This window comes from Balaenoptera physalus (genome assembly GCF_965194825.1).
Source record: "Balaenoptera physalus genome assembly, chromosome: 16".
NCBI lineage: Eukaryota > Metazoa > Chordata > Mammalia > Artiodactyla > Balaenopteridae > Balaenoptera > Balaenoptera physalus.
The window spans coordinates 5,755,487-5,772,229 of record NC_138898.1 but is presented as its reverse complement, the minus strand read 5'-3'; the positions used below and the strand labels follow the sequence as shown (position 1 = coordinate 5,772,229).

At 54.4% G+C, this 16,743-nt stretch overlaps 1 protein-coding gene across 4 annotated transcripts in view; it reads right to left on the bottom strand.

The window, feature by feature from the left end:
• BMP7 (bone morphogenetic protein 7) overlaps nucleotides 1-16,743 on the bottom strand; it is a 90,478-nt gene that overhangs the window by 46,882 nt on the left and 26,853 nt on the right. For all 4 annotated transcript variants that reach the window (XM_082428158.1, XM_082428160.1, XM_082428161.1 and 1 more), the window contains exon 2: nucleotides 10,732-10,924. In XM_082428158.1, coding sequence (XP_082284284.1) covers nucleotides 10,732-10,924 — 193 coding nt within the window. The remainder of the gene's footprint in view (nucleotides 1-10,731; nucleotides 10,925-16,743) is intronic.

Sequence of the window (16,743 nt, the reverse complement as noted above, 5' to 3'; positions counted from 1 at the left end):
ACTCACCTCCAGAAGTCCCTACAGGACGAGGGAGCCACAGTCACCTTCCGTGGGACTCTGCCCGGCCCCACCCCCTTGCCTGGCTGCCTGTCTTTCCAGGCCCACTTCCCCATGCACCTGCTTTTTCTGGAAACAGTTTCTAATCGTGCACTTTCACACAGTCTTCATCTCAGGGTCTGACTTCAGAGAAGCCTGATCTGAGACCGGTGGCCGGCAGGCTTCACTCGATGGCAGCTTCACTCAACTAGCAGCAGCTGCCTCAGCTAGTGGAGCTGTACTGAGGATTCAGGCCAAGGCCCGGGTAGGCAGGAAGAAGCTCTGTGATCCATTAGCGATGCCTGCCCTGGGTCCCTGAGGGGGTGTGGTGGCACGCTCGCTGGACTGCAGGCCAGGTGTCAGCTTTCCTTCCTCCATTTTCGGAGTGACAAAAGGCAAAGCCTTGGACATTGTGGAGAAAAGAAGAAAATGGTGCTGCTGGGGGCTGGCAACAGGAAGACAAAGGAAGGGCCAGTGTCTGGAAGAGCCTTGAGCATTTACCCAGATGCTGACCTCCAGCCTGAACTTGAAATAACCAAGGGCTTCCTTAACCATGGTTGACTCCTTTAAAACGTCCCTTTCCCGGTGAGCCTGCATTTCCCATCCTTACTGAGTTCACATCTGAGCAGGCACTTTTCTTCCCAGCTACAGATGACCGACTGCTCATGACCAAACTGAAAAATATTAATTCTCTCTGTCTCCTGCCAAAAAGGCTAAAGCAATTACAGGCCCTGATATGAAACACAGATGTTAATACATTTGGAAAAATAGACTCCTATGGACGAGCAGAGGTCCAAGTATGAAGTGCTTTTGGAATTAAAGCTCCGGGATCAAGTTATACAGCCAGCCCCCAATACTGAAGCTCATTCTTCCAAAATTCATTCCAGTGTAGGGAATCCGGGGCCATGGCACACACGCTGACATGTCCCCTACTTGCAGACGAGAACCAATCCACCCTTGGGTACCCACTGGCACACAAGCTCAAAATAATATAATTATAATCATCACAGGGAAACTTCCCTGGGATTGAAAAGTATTATAATTATGGGCAATTTTCACTTTTTGGAAATTGGGCTCAGATGCTGAGGAAAGGTTGCGAACGAGGCGTTCTCGGGTTTCAGCTCTGGAAGAGAGAACGCATTGGAAGGCTTGCTGGGACTGACGGGCCCAAGGTGGGAGGTGTGGGAAGTGTGAGAGGAGGGCCGGCACTCCCCCGGCCAGCAGGGACCTGTTTCACACGGCCTCGTACCAGCCCCCATGCTTGGTGCTGAAACTCCTCTGTGCAAGACGCAGCCACAGTCTGTCAAGTCAGGAAGCCCACAGCTAGAAGGGCAGATCCTTCATGTACACGTGTTTTGCTGAGCACCTACTATACGCCAGGTTCCAGGTACTAAGGATACAACAGTGAGCAAAACACACCAGACGCCTGCCCTCATGGAGAGCTCGTCTCTGGCCCTGCTGCTGGGCCACCATCACGGTCACCACAGCTCCCGCTCAGATCTTTGCTGAAGCCCGATGAGGCTTCTGGGGGGCCACGACCCACCCAAGTTCACGCAGCTTCCAAGTGGTGGAGTGGGAGGCAAATCCAATTGCCTCCAAAGCCCCTGGTCTTTACCAGCTGTCCACACAGCATCACTGGGGCAAGCGGGGCAGGGCTTCCATCTTCTCAGCCTCAGTTTCCTTGTGCAGAAAATACGTTTCCCTCCTATTACCCGATTCCTAGGATTGCTGTGAAGGGAAAAGGAAATGTGTATCCACCAGCCAAGGAGGAAAACCAGAAGTGACTGGGGACAGATGCAAACTTCCTTTCCTTAACCCTAACCTGCTACTGTGCCTCAGTTTCCTTGTCTGTAAAATGGGGTGGGTGATGGTACCTCCCTCAGGGGGTCGTGATGGGAAGGACAGAGTGCTGCATACTGAGTGCTCTGAACAATCAGCTTTGTCATTGTCACCGTCAGCAAAGGCAGCCAACCCTTCTCTCAGTTCGGAGAACTGTGATCCAAATGGGAGCGTGTCTATTACATCGTGAATTCGCAGGCATCTGCCGAATGGACAAGATGTAAAGGAGCGGCCCTTTCTACAAGGCAGGTCTGCAAGGGGACTGACTCACGGGACGTTTGGTCTCCTTGACCTTCACGGTCATTAAGCATTAAATCCATATGGAATGATGGGAACAAGGCAGACACAGAAGAGGCTCCTCATAAAGGCCCCTCATGGTCATCATCTGTAATCTCCTCTCCCGAAGAGGCACCTAGGCTGCCATCCGCTCACCTCGGGGAATCCCACACTGGCACTCGCCAGCATCATCCACATGTCACGCACTCCCGGGAGGGGACGCAGGGCAGGAGTCTCCACCCGCACTCAACGGATGCCGTGACTCCTGCAAGGTCCCACAGATCCTCAAAGGAGCAGGAAAGGACAGGGATCAAGTCCACTCTGGGGACTTTAAAAAAACTCAGTGTCAAGGCGATACAGGGACCCGTTACATCAGAATTCTGGGGGTGGGGACCCAGCACCCGAAATTTTACTTAGTGCCTGGTTTTGAACTGCAGGGAGGGTGGGACCTTGGGAGGGTCATTTGACCTCTCTGTGCCCCAAAGACCACATCCACGGAACGGGAGAATATAGACGTCTCAAGGTCATCGTGAGGACTTAGCGTGCGTGCAACTTGCAAGCACTTGACGCACAAGTTTGTCACCACCGACTCCCTGACCACTGCTAGTATCTTCCCTGTGAAGCCAGTTTGGGGATGAATTACGGAAGGAAACAAAAGGCACCAAGATTTTAAAAAGCACCAAGGCCCACGATGGCCTTAGCCCGCAGGACAGGAAACCAACGGATATGTGGACATTTGGTCCCGGGCTGCCGAGCAGGGCAGCCCAACTGCGATTTGACTGGCACAACACGGGCTGGACGCAGCAGCTTGCCATCTGGTCAGCCGGGGGGCCACTGGATGCAGGTTTTTTCCAGAGTGAGCCCGTTGGACACCTGAGTGGATCCCAAGGGGCCCTGGGTCCTGCTGAAGCCGCCCTGTGCTTGGATTTGGAGGGGGCCTGGGGGAAGGCAGCCAGAAGTGCCTGGGTGCCCTGGACCAAGCCGCTCTCCCTGGACCTTCCAGGACATTCCGGCCGTGCCTGGGCAGCCAGTGCTGCCTCCCTGCCCTCTGCGGAGCTGAACCAGAAACTCCCGAGAAAGCAGCTCAAAACCAGAGCTCACGCCCTGGGGCGGAGGTGTAGTGATGCGAGGTGAAAGCCAGGAGACGTGGAACCGGGCACGTAGGCCTTCCGTGGCAGCAGGAAGGCTCCAGGAGATTCCGGAAGCCTTCAGAACCAGAGCCCGCAGGACCTCCACCCTCAGCCTGCCCCTTCCCTGTGCCACTGAGACTGTTAATCAGGGCCTGGACCACACTTGGGGCTCAGTCCAATGGGAGAGAAACAGTGTTCTTGGAGAGACCAAGGCAAGAGGAACCTGGGGGCCTGGGCTAGAAGAAGTCTCTCCCCTTCTGTCTCCTGGGCGCGTAAGACGGCCCACAGAGGAGGGAGAAGAGAGGGCTCAGCCACCTGTTCTCAGCCCTGGCTACACAGAGAACCACCTGGGAGTTCACAAAATACTGAGGACCAGCCACGCCCCAGACCCTGATGTAGCCAGAGTCGGAAAAGCCCCCCCAGGTGATTCTAATGCACAGCCAAGGCTGAGGACAACAGCTGGGGACTCACAGTCGCCCTGTTTGAGCCTGTTTTCTCCAGGGAAGGAAATCCGTACAAGCAAGAAGCACCAGGGTGCTGCCGTGGCCAGGAACACAGGCCCTGGAGTCTAAGAGACCTGCGGCTGAGTCCTGCCTCTGCCCCATTTGAGCTGTGGGATCTCAGGTAAGTCACTTCCCCTCTGAGCCGGTCTCCACACCTGTAAAATGGGGCTATCAAGCCTTCGCAGGTTCATTTCCAAGGTCCTCAAGGAAGGTGAAGTGCCCTGGGGTGCGACCACGTCCCTCTGTCCAGACATGCTCACGGTGACTGAAGTCAGATTAAAAAGCAGTCTCGTGGGCTTCCCTGGCGGCGCGGTGGTTAGGAATCTGCCTGTCAATGCAGGGGACACGGGTTCGAGCCCTGGTCCGGGAAGATCCCACATGCCGCGGAGCAACTAAGCCCGTGAGCCACAACTACTGAGCCTGCGCTCTGGAGCCCACGAGCCACAACTACTGAGTCCGCGTGCCGCAACTACGGAAGCCAGTGCGCCTAGAGCCCGTGCTCCGCCACAAGAGAAGCCACCGCAATGAGAAGCCCGCGCACCGCAACAAGGAGCGGCCCCCGCTCGCTGCAGCTAGAGAAAGCCCGTGCGCAGCAACGAAGACCCAATGCAGCCAAAAATAAATAAATTAAAAAAAAAAAAAAGAAAAAAAAAAAGCAGTCTCGTTACCAAGTCCTTCACCTTTATCTGATGCGACAAAGACCTGGGAAGGGTCTGATGACCCGCTGCCCTGAGGCCGCCCTGGGGCGTGGGGACCACAATGTCCCCACAGTGGGAGGCCCTGTCCGCCCGGCGCCTTCCCACTCGCTTCTGTGCATCGCATCCCCTGGGAGCTTGTCAGACACACAGAAGCTCAGGCTGCACCCCGGCCACCTGACTTGGAAGCTGCGTTTTCACCTGATGCCGGAGGAGCCATGTCACTGAGCTGAGCTTTTAAAGGGCGAGGATGGCCCTGGGCTTGGGTCAGGGAAGCTCTGGATGAAGCTTCCTTCTCGAGGGAAGGCAGGAGCTGCAGCAGGCGTGCGAGTTCCTGGAGGGTGGGGACACCGGCTGAGGAGAGCCGTGGCATCTCCTCTGTGCGGGGAGCTGAGAGCCCTGAGGCGGGGCTGCTGGCGGGGCTGCAGGTTACAAGGTCCCCACGTGGGCAGCACAGGCACAGCGCTGGCCCCCACCCTCCTCAATGCCCGCGGCTGCCTTGGGGTGAAGGGAACTGGCGAGCAGCCCCTTGGCCCCCCACCCCCTCCGGCCCGTCACGGGGACAGTTCCCTCTTCCTCAGAGTGACTCAGGCTACGGCTGAGCCAATCTTGGCCCCAGAGACCACTCTGAGGTCACCCTCCTGGCAGCCAAGGTCCCTGAGACAGACCGAGGGACAGTTTTTATCCAGCTGTCAGCTTCATCTCGACCTTGGCAGTGACTGACTCCCTGCAAGCGGGTTCTGCTGGCCCGCGGGCCCCAGGGTGTCTCACTGACCAGCTGGACCCCCTACCGGTGGGGCAGCGCTGCGGGGAGAAAGCGTGGACCTGCGAGGAGAGGGCCGGGGCGGGGTGAGGCTGGAAAGTGCCCAGCCTGAGTTCCACGAATGAAGCCCGTTAGCTTGCAGGACGCCCACCTCAAACTGCCTCATCTGGAGCTGGAACCGGAGTTAGAGCCAAGGGGGACAGAAGTGGGAGCAGCTCCTGGAAGCCGAGCCTCGACTGGCCAGCCCCTGACCCGGGGTTCCGAAAAGGAGGGCAAGACTCCAATCCCTTCGCCGCCCTCCACCCTCCCCAGCAAGGCCACTGGAGCCAAGGCCACCATCCCAGACCTGCCTCTCGGCCCCCGCTCACCCCACAGCCGGCCAAGGGCGGCCTCTCCAGCTGCAAGTGGAGCCCAAAGGCTGTGGAAGGCCTCCAGCTCGGCTCATTATCGGAATTTAATCTGGATTCCAAGAGATCAAGAGGAATCTGTGGAAAGTGGCTGCCACAGGGGGAGTGATGCTGAGGCCGACCCGAAGCCAGCTAAGCCCCGGCACGCCCAGGGCTTTCCTGGGGCTCAGGCAGAGGCTCGCCAGATGTCCCAGCTCCGAGCTCTGCGCAGCTGGGCGGTCGGTGTCGGGGAGGCCGCGGCTCCCTTAGCAGAGGGAGCAGGGGGCCACACAGCAGGGCGGCGGGCGCGGGGTCAGGACTCGTCTCGGGGTCAGACGAGCCAAAGGCCTTCTGCTTGAAGAGGATGCGTGGCCCAGGCTGTGGAAATGCAAACAAGCACTCCCCCTCCAAGCCAGTTTAGGCCTCCATCCCCATCAGAAACTGCGAGATTAAGGGATTTAGCATAGAGGGCAAAGGCAGTACCACCACCCAGACCTGGAGCCCTTCCTTTTCCTAAGCAGGTCTCTGCATTCCCAGTGATGGTGGTGGTGATGGTGAGGACGGTGGTGATGGTGAGGACGGTGGTGGTGATGGTGAGGGTGGTGGTGATGGTGAGGGTGGTGGTGGTGATGGTGAGGACGGTGGTGATTGTGAGGGTGGTGGTGGTGATGGTGGCAGTGATGGTGATGATTCCAATATCTGGTAAACCTCTACTGAGCGCTTACTATGTTCTAAGTAAGTATGTTAATTCCCTTTATCCTCACCACAGCCCTGGGAGGTAGATTCAGTTATTATCCCCATTGTATAGAGGAGGAAACTGAGGCTCTGAGGGGTTACTACTTCCCAAGGTCACACTGGTACATAGTGTCGGGATGCGAATCTACACTCTTAAGAGCTGGGTTATCCCACCTGGGGAATAACATAATAGGATCATTTTGCTTCTGGATTCAAAAACAGAACCTACCCAGAAAAAAAATCAGTAATTTTTTGGAAAAAATGTTAACCTTTTAACTCTTGGAGAATGAGGGCCTTGCTTCCTTCTTTCAAGTATAGATAGGGGACTTCCCTGGTGGTGCAGTGGTTAAGAATCCGCCTGCCAAGGCAGGGGACACGGGTTCGGGTCCTGGTCCGGGAAGATCCCACATGTTGTGGTAGCAACAAAGCCCATGCACCACAACTACCGAGCCTGTGCTCTAGAACCCACAAGACACAACTACTGAAGCCCGTGCGTCTAGAGCCTGTGCTCCGCAAGAGAAGCCGCCGCAATGAGAAGCCCGCGCACCGCAACAAAGAGTAGCCCCCGCTCGCCGCAACTAGAGAAAGCCCGCGTGCAGCAACGAAGACCCAACGCAGCCATAAATAAATAAATAAAAAATAAATAAATTTAAAAAAAAAAGTATAGATAGGAAGTTTAGAAATCTAAAGCAAGCAGCCCCTTCGTGCCCTCCTGCTGCCTCTCGGTCCACTCTCTGCTCTGCCGTATGCTTTGCACCTGCCATGTCCTCCTGTGTCTCCTCCTCTGTTTGACTGTGACCTCCTCGAGGGCTCGGACTGGGATCTGGTCACGTCCACCATCGCCCAGAACGGCAGGTACTCAAACATCTGCTGAGGGGGAACTCGGTCTCCCAGCAAAGCCCAAAGCCCCCCTGAGGCAGGAATTCCCAACGCTGGCCTGAGCGTCCCCAGAGATGGCCTGCGGCCAAGCTGCTCTTCGGGGCACCCTGCCACGCCAGCCACAGAGCCACTGACAGCTGTCCTGTCCCTCTTCCAACCACAGTGACTCAGGCCTTCTCCCCTCCCAGGGCCTCTGGATCCACCCCATGGAGCTAAGGCAGGGCCGAGGAGGCAGCCACTTCAAACCGCTACAGGACCAGTGCCCATGAAGTCAGCAGGTTGACATAGGCAGGAGGATGAGGAGCTGCCGGCAGGCGCCAGGGAAGCGAAGGCTTGTGTTTCTTCTAAGTGAGGACCCAGTGGCTCACACGCACCCCAACATCATCACCTCCCTTCTGTCCTTCTAACAAACATGCCTGTCTCCACCTTAGGACGGTGGCCCTTGCGGTTCCCCTGAGATACTCTCCCCGCGCCCCATTTCAGATCTTTCTAGTCCTTCAAATACCCCCAGCTCAACAGGCCGTCAAGGACCACCAGTCACCTTATCTGGCCAGTGGGCCTATTTATTTGCTTATTTGTTGACTGCCCGTCTTCGCCCCCTGTTATGGATGGAATTGTATCTCCTACAAAGATGCGCTCAAGTCCTACCACTGGTGTCTCTGAATGTGACCTTATTTGGAATTAGGGTCTTTATGAATACAATTAGTTAAGTAATGAAAAGTCATGCTGGAGCAGGCCGGCCCCTAAGCCCAGATGACTGGTCTCCTTATCAGAAGAGGAGAGAGGCACGCAGAGAGGATGCCAGAGCCGTGTGACAACGGAGGTGGAGATCGGAGCAGCGCAGCTGAGCGCCAGGAACGCAATCGACGGCCAGCGCCAGAAGCTGGAAGAGGCAGGAAGGATCCTCCCCTGCAAATTTCAGAAGGGACACAGCCCTGCTGACACCCGGATTTCAGACTTCCGGCCCCCAGCACTGTGAGAGAGCACATTTCTGTTGTTTCAAGCCGCCCAGTGTGTGGTGCTTCGTGAGGGCAGGAAACCAGTACACCCCTCACACAGAGTTGAGACGAGGTCCCTGCCCCCGCGACCCGGGCTGGTTTATCCCAGCGGTTTAGCAGCAGTGGTTGAATAAGCAGATGGCTGGGCTCCCACGGGTCTCTCCAAATGCAGTGGCCTCTGCGCAGCCCACCCGCACCGCGAGGGAGGCACGTGCACGCCAGGCCCGTCTCGCCCGTTGCCGGGTCTCCGCTGCTCTTCCCAGCGCGCGGAGTGGAGCGGGCGCGCACGGCAGGCGTGGGGCCGACGGGTGGGGTGCCCCTCGCGTCAAGGGCGGGGCCTGCGGATGCTCCAGTCACGAAGCAAGCTCCCACGCACGTGAGGGCGGGGCCCACATCAGCCGCATCCCAGCTCACCCCAGAGACCACCGGCCAGGCAGGGCGAATGCCTTCCTGCGTGGAGAACTTCGGGGAAGAGCTGCACAGGTGACACCAGGCAACACTCCCTGTCCTGCTCAGCCAAAGCCCATCGGGGCAGCTACATTCCTGAGGTTAAACCTCTGGATGGAGGTTTCTGAGGCAGGTTTGGGGAGCCTGCCAGGAGGCCCTGGGGTGTGAGCAGGGCTTGGCTTTCGCACAAGTGGACCGATGGAGTGCTACTGACAAATAGCCTCTGGGTACCTGCCTCGCCCCCAGTTAGTCAGCCTTCACGAGAAAAAAGTCAAACATGTGCTCTTGTTCAAGAGTCCCGGGGGATCTGTCAGAGTACAGAGCAAACATATGTTACCCTGGGGGACTGAACTCAATGCTTCTTATTGGAATTGGGTCTGGGAGCCAGGGTCCAGCGCACCAGGGTGAAGTGGGGCACCTGAGTGCCTTTAGTAAGATTCGGAGGTGATTGCCAAGGCTGCCTGCTGCCCGCCCCCCCCCCGAGCCACACCCACATTCTAGAAAGGTACCATCCCCTCAGGGAGGGTCTGCCATCGTCTCTAGCAGGGGAGCAGTACAGGGCAGTGCCTTCAAGCGGGGGCTCTAAAATGCAAATTGAATCCACACTGAGATGCCATGTGTCACCCATCAGACAGACTAAGATCGAAACAGTTCGATAAGAGCCCATGCTGGGGAACACATGGGGCCACAGGCCGCCTCTGTGTGGCTGGCAGAAGTATAAATTGACATAACCTCCAAAGGGAGCAGTTCAGCAAAATCTATCAGAGTCACCAATGTATGTGCCCCCGGACCCCACAATTCTATTTCTAGAACTATATCCAACTGATAGACAAGCACATGTGTTATCCGCCCCACCCACACCGTCTATAATTCGGAAAAATTGAGAATCCACCTTGTGCACGCAGGAAACTGGCTAAATACCTTAGAGCACAACCCACACGATTGGAGACGTGCGGTGATGAAAAGAACAGGATGCCCCCTGGGAAGGGACATGGAAGGATGGTCAAGGTTTACTGTCAAGATTGTCAAGGTTTAGTGATAGAAGTAGGTGCAGGAGAGACCCTATGACGAGATACCATTTGTGAAAAGATTTAAATGCACACATATATTTGCTGATTTGAGACAACTCAAGAAACTGTGGGCAGAGGCAGTTGACGAAGGCAAAACACTGGAAACACTCAAGAAAAGCTTGGTTTTCTTAGTATTTAAGATGACCTTCCAAATGACAGTGCTGGCCAACCCAGGTGCTGAGAGTCGCTATGTCCCCAAATGTGCTACGAGGTCCCCTTTGCCGCTGAAGACGCTAGGACAGCCCAGCAGAAGGGGGCGTCCACACCACCTTTCTTCCGTTATGAGGAGTGGCAGGTGGTGCGGGTGGGAGTAAAAGTCCAACAGCCCGCGATGTCCAAAAACCCAGCCACCAGGCGGCACCATCTTGGGACTGCAGGATGTCCCTGTTAGAAGTTCCAGCCCATTCTCTTAGCCTTCTCACCTCTCAGAGGACTTTGAAACGAAACGGAAGGGTCTCAAGAAATTAAAGTCCTTCAACACAAGCTTTTGGTTCCTTACCTCAAGATTCCTGGAAGGCTGAGAGTTCTCTACCTGTTTATTTTTGATTTGGGGATTTTTATCCCCTAGCATTTTATTACAAATGGCCACTTTCATTGGTGGCCTGACATCACAGGCTGGGTTTCAGTGATGAATGGGAGAGAGGCAGACCGTCAAAAACGCTTCTTCCTCTTCCTCGTCCCCCTAAACACAGGCTGACCCAGGCTACCCATCATTACCCACCGGGGCCACCCCATCCCAGGCTCACCTGGCTGTCCCCTATTCCTAACTCGATCTGCTGACGTGATAGTTTGAAGAGGTGGAGACATACACCATACACCATCTCTAAAAAAAGATGCTCCGTACAGGGCCTGGCACGTGGCCGGTGCTCCACGGGGGGAGCAGTCATGACCAGTCCGGTCGCATCCTCTAGCCACCAGCTCCTCTGTAGCTGAAGAAGCTCAGGACCTCTCCCAGGCACCAGTACAGCACCCACCTGCCCAAGTGCTCCTGCAGCACCTGGTAAACGCTGATCCGGAATGTCTCGTTAGCGAAGTGTTCCCGGATGTGGTCCTTGTAGATCCGGAATTCGGCTGCAGTCACCGCTTCCCCTTCTGGGATCTTGGAAAGATCAAACCGGAACTCCCGGTGGTGGTAGCGTGGGTGGAAGAACTCTTTGTCGTGTTCCACTGGAAAGGGGAGAAAACACACATCGGCACCAAAAGCTCATTAGTGACCGGGTTTCACTCTCCCAGCTCAGCGTCCAAGCATCTTGCCTGAGCTCGATAGAGAACTGCCCAGAGCCGGTGACCCCTGGTGATGACTGCCCGTTCCAGGCTGATCTGCAGCAGACTACAGGTCACAGGCTCAGACCCTTGGTCACCCAGGTGGGTCCAGGTGGTCACCTTGGACAGCAAGAACAAGGAACTCTGCATCAACTTGCTGGGGAGAGTGGGGTACCGACCAAGTCATCCCAGAGGCCCTGGACAGGCTGGGGTTCCGGGGACTCAGGCCTGGGCTCAAATCCGGACTCAGCCACTACCTAGCTGGGTGGGCTTGGACAAGTGCCAGGTAAGCTATCCGGACCTCAATTTCCTTATCTGAAAAATGGGAATAATAATCCTCCTTCACGGGTTGTTGTGAGAGTTAAGTGATCTAATTCACATAAATAGTTTAACCACTGGAAGGGCTGGATAGCTGTGAGCTACAGTGTAAACATCAACCTTACTATGCCTGTCACGGGTTACCTTAGGCCAGTGGTACTCAGCCCTGGCTGCCTGTGAGAGTCACCATGGGAACGTGGAGAAAACACTGATGCCCTAGCCCAGTGGGGGCTGGTAAATGTTTAATAACTGGCTCTCTAGGACCCGATCTGTAGTGTTGGCCAATTTTCATCTTGGAAGATTTCAAGCTACCAAAGTGAAGTCACTGAGGACAGAGATGGCAGACGGGCACAAAGTGGGCTCCAGCCCCCTGCCCCTCTCGCAACCAAATGAATCATTATCTTTGGGGAAGGGGCCCAGAAACCTGCACTTTTTAAAGCACCCCAGATGTCTCTAATAGCAGCCAGGGTTTACAAGCACAGCCTTAGTCAAAAAGCAGAAAAACAGGTGAATGGCAGTGTCTTGGCGGGAAGAGTGGGGGGTTCGGGAAAGGACTTCAGGACAAAATAAAGTAAAGGGACCAAGCCCTTCTCCCTTATACTGGCAGTGATACTAGACTAAGCCATTATGTCCACTTCGTAGACGGCGAACACCAAGATGGATAAAAGTCCAAGAACAATGCTTCTGGGAGTGGGCCCCTGGTTCGCAAGGATCATGCATCCTTTGGACTAAGACGGAGCAGCGGTGAAGGTGAGCCTCATCGATGTTGCAAAGATGCAGGACGGCCAAGCCCAGGTGGGCCTGCAGCATCTGCAGACACCCTTCATTTCCTGGGAGCCACAGCCCAATCTCCACTTCCTGCCTCGGGGGTGGGGAACCAGAGAGACAGGGAGGGAGAGTGAAACCAGCTTGGCCGGAAGGGAGGAGAAACATGACCAGCGAGCTTCAGCTTTCCGAGCTTGAAAGCCCTCAGGCTGGGTGGGTTAGGGCCGCCACAGGTACAAGCAGGACGTGAATGCGTGAATGCCCTTGAGGAAGGAGGTTCACAGCACTGGCAGCCCAAAGGCCCTTTAAAAACCAAAAATCTGTTTTAAACCTTAATAATATGACTGGCCCAGGGCATTTCCACTTTGATTTATGGAGAAGATGAGGATGCAGGGTCTACTGTGGCAGCCTCTACGAAGTGCCACCCACTGGGCATCAAGCGAGCCTCGGGAGGGGACCCCAGGGTAAGGGGGCCTCTGTCACTAGGGAAATGCCCCGGGCCAGTCTTGGTCACCCTTCCGGCTCATTCAGCCCTCACATCACCCTAGGAGGAGAGCACAATGCCGCGCTGGTAGGGGTAGGGGGGCACCTGAGACCCAAGAGGCGTGGTGTGGCCTCCCAGGGTCGGGGAGCTGGGACTCAAACCGGGGTACCACCCAACCCGAGGCCTTAACCACACATCTCAGTGGCAGTGCTGACGGCTCAGCAAGGGGAGTTCCTTGGCTTGTCTGTCAGAACGTTTTCACTGCATTACAACGTACGTGTTGTACGTGCACAACCACAGGGGTGCAGTTCAGTGAACTGTCACAGTGAACCCACCGTGGAACCTTCTCCCAGATCAGGAAACAGAACATCACCAGCGCCCCCTTCCTCTCCCCCAACTTCTCAAACCAGAGGTCAGTTTTGCTTGTTTCTGAACATTATAAACAGGGGATGATACAGTATCTATTCTTCTGTGCCAGGCTTCTTTCACTCAACAGCGTTTGTGCGATTCATCCATGTTGCTGTGGACGTCCATTCCTCTTCGTTGCTGTATAATATTCCACACTTCGGTTACAGCCCTGTTCACGGATCCGTCCTACAGGACACGGGCGTTTGCGTAGTTTCCAGTGCGGGGCTCTGAGAGCAGTGCCGCTGGGCACACGCGGGCACCCGTGTTTCCGGGGGGCGGGCACACCCAGAAGTGGAGTTGGGCGTGTTCGCTGTCGCGCCCGAGCACTTCTATGTGCGGGGGGCGGGGGTGACGGAAGAAGGCAAGTCTGTCCTGCCAAAGACGTGGGCACAGTCTGGGGGTGACTCCTGTTGTCCTCAGGCACTTTTCTGCAGGGGACTCTGGGTGGGGGGCTGGGGGGAGGCGACGACTCCTGGAGAGAATCCCTGTGCCCCAGCGAGCAGCCGGAGGGTGCACCCCCCTGCCCCCCCGAGCTCGCTCGCAGTGAACTCAGCCGCGTCGCCCCCAGCCCCAGCCCCGAACCCAAGCCAAGGTCACCAGAGACCTCCCACAACCAAATGGAAAGGACACCCTATGCTCACCATTTTGCTGGACCTCCAGGTAGCAGCCGCCAACATGTGGCTCTTCCAGCCTCGGCAAACCTTGCCTTCCTGCAGTTCCCTTCACTGTGAACACTTAGCTGTCTCCCGCCCACCCCACCCCATCCTTCTGGCTGCTCCTTGAAACATCCCCTTCGATATTTCCATTTACAGGAGTTGGCATGCAGCTCGGGAACATCCGGAGTGGCCCCCCATGCTGACAGACTACAAAGATACAGTCTCCGTTTCCAACCATCTTCCCTTCTCCCCCAGCGGAGCCAAACCCCCAAAGGCCAGAAAGAACCCCTGAGGTGTGCGATGCTTCAATATTCAGCGAGCAAGCCTGCTTCGTGCCGTTGTGCACAGGAGCCTCGGGCACAGTGCCTGGGACTCAGCGAGACCCCGACAGACCCCGGTCCCCCCGCTCCCAGCGCGGGGACAGACCACGCCTCACCACAGCTCCTCCTGGCAAACACAGCCGTCAACCCAAGCAGAGAATGGGGCAGTGGACCCCCCAATTTACAAATGAAGATGGCTGAAGAACCCAGAAGTGCAAAAAGGCACGTGCTCCGTGACGGTTCTCGCATTGAGCACTCTTGGCCGTCACGTGATGGATCCAGGAGAGGCAGGATTGAGCCCCATTTGACAGATGAGGAAACTGAAGCTCAGGGAGGAAAGGTAACTTGCCCAAGGTCACAAGTTAGGTGAGTGCCTGAGCTCCGAAACCCCACTCTTGACCTTTACACTACCTCGAGCCGGGTGGCCTGAGTTCAGATCTCAGCTGTGTGCTGCTTGTGGTCTTGGCCCAGTTACTTAACCTCTGTGCGTGTCCCCTTCCTCCAGGGATGTAACACTGGTCCTTTCTCATAGGGAAGATCACAGGAGGCGGCACTTACAACAGTGCCTGGCAGATGGGAAGTAATTTGTATTGGTCATTTTTACAGGGCCTCTCAAACAATGAGCTGTAAGAGTGACAATCAGTACAGAAAAAATAATATGTGCATGTGGGTATTTACATAGTTCAGCTATGATAACTTTATTTGAAAAAAATTACAATAGATCAAACAGAAAAGAAATGTTTGGATAAGCATGACATTAACACAGGTACAATCACTAAAGTCACAGGCAATGAAGAAAGAAAACACTGATATATAATCACAAATATAGTTTGTTGCAGCAGGTGTAACTTTTTTTAACGTGTAAGATAAAACATATCTTAACTGCTAAGACAGTTAAGATATCAGGGTTATAAGGTTTCTTTTTTAAAAAAAGATAAATGGATAAAGTGTCCCACTAAATTTCTTGCAAACATTTACAGGCTCTTTGGCATGGCTTCCTAAGTGAATTTCTTTCATTAATCATTTTAAGACAATGATTAGCATGAACCATGTCATTATTCTGTTCTTCCTGAAACCTACATAATCTTGTGATTTATCAAAGAAAAAACAGTCATTTTTTAAAAGAAGAGCAGCGACTAATTCAAAGTTCAAAGCAAATCCCAAATCTCCTCTTCCCAAGGTTTCCATTTTATATGGAAACCGCTCCACCGTGTGGAATCTACACCATTTCAGTCTCAGGGATCAAGATGGCTTAACAGTCACCACTAAAGCAGATGGAAACATGCATGTATTTTAGGGAGAAAACTGTCTTCACACTTTGTTGTTAAATTACTGTAGTTGATTACCCAAGACTCGAGTTTTAAAATAAATGCCTAGAGTTGATATCTCCCTGAGCCCATTAAGAAAAGCAACCTAAGGAAACCCAGAACCTAGGAAACCAGCTTTTTCTCCCACTGCCCTTTATATTCTAGAACACCACTGACTGAGAGAACGCACAGGAATGAACAAAGGACTTTCATCTTCAAAAGATTAAAAAAGTCCCAACCCCTGAGACCAAAAGCTAAGTCCAAAGAAAATAGATTCCAGAAAAACCATCCTGACAGCAACCAGCTTCACGACTGTCCCCAAAGCCGATTCTGGTGTCCTTCTTTTACAAAAGCCTGAAATAATAACCCCAAAGCTGGCCCTGGGAGGGCAAATTTTGGGCTGGAGGGTGCCAATAAAGGGTAGAGGCAGGTGGAACAGGAGGCCACTGACCTGGGTATCCCCTCTCATGACCCTCTGACATGTCAGGCAAGACCTCTGCCCCACATACAGGTCAAGCCTGATCCCCAAGCATCACCCAAGAGCGTTTGCCTCCTCTAAGCACCTAGGGTTTCTCTTCCCATTTACAGTCACAAGATATGTACAAGTGTGCCCCTCACTAAGTTAGGGTCCTCTGCACAACTGGATTACGATAACCAAAGGCAGCTTGCCATGCAGACTTGCAGAGGGCAGCAGGCATTTAAAGGGTACCTAAGTGGGGCTTCCCTGGTGGCGCAGTGGTTAAGAATCCGCCTGCCAGTGCAGGGGACACGGGTTCGAGCCCTGGTCCGGGAAGACCCCACGTGCTGAGGAGCAACTAAGCCCGTGAGTCACAACTACTGAGCCCACGTGCTGCAACTACCGAAGCCCGCGCACCTAGAGCCTGTGCTCCGCAGCAATGAGAAGCCCGCACACCGCAACAAAGAGTAGCCCCTGCTCTCCACAACTAGAGAAAGCCCGCGAGCGGCAACGAAGACCCAACGCGGCCAAAAATAAATAAAATTAAAAAATAAATAAATAAAGGGTACCTAATTGGAGGTTTCCAGAGCCATGCTTTATAGAACAGTATTTAACACTCTAAAAATTAGGGGTATGCCCCCCCCGATATACACATACTGATGGGCATACGTAATAATACACAAAGATAAATGAATACAATGAATTCTTATACACGTGAGAAAAGAGACATAGAAGATGCAATATTTCTCCTGCTCCCTAAGGGTTCATTTCGTGCTGAGACACAGCTCACTGTGATGTCACCAGTAGGTGCCACGTTCACGCCACTCTTTCTCTTGGAGAGCTTCATCGTGGCTCTTGCAATCAAGCCAAATGGTCCCAAGGGAGCCACCATCTTGTCCCATGACCTACTTCTCCAGAGTTGAGGGATGGGAGGGAACAAGCCCCAGGCTGGGCCAAACACAAGATTTCTTTTATCTTTACTGGTACCTGGTGGGAAAGAGCCCCGTT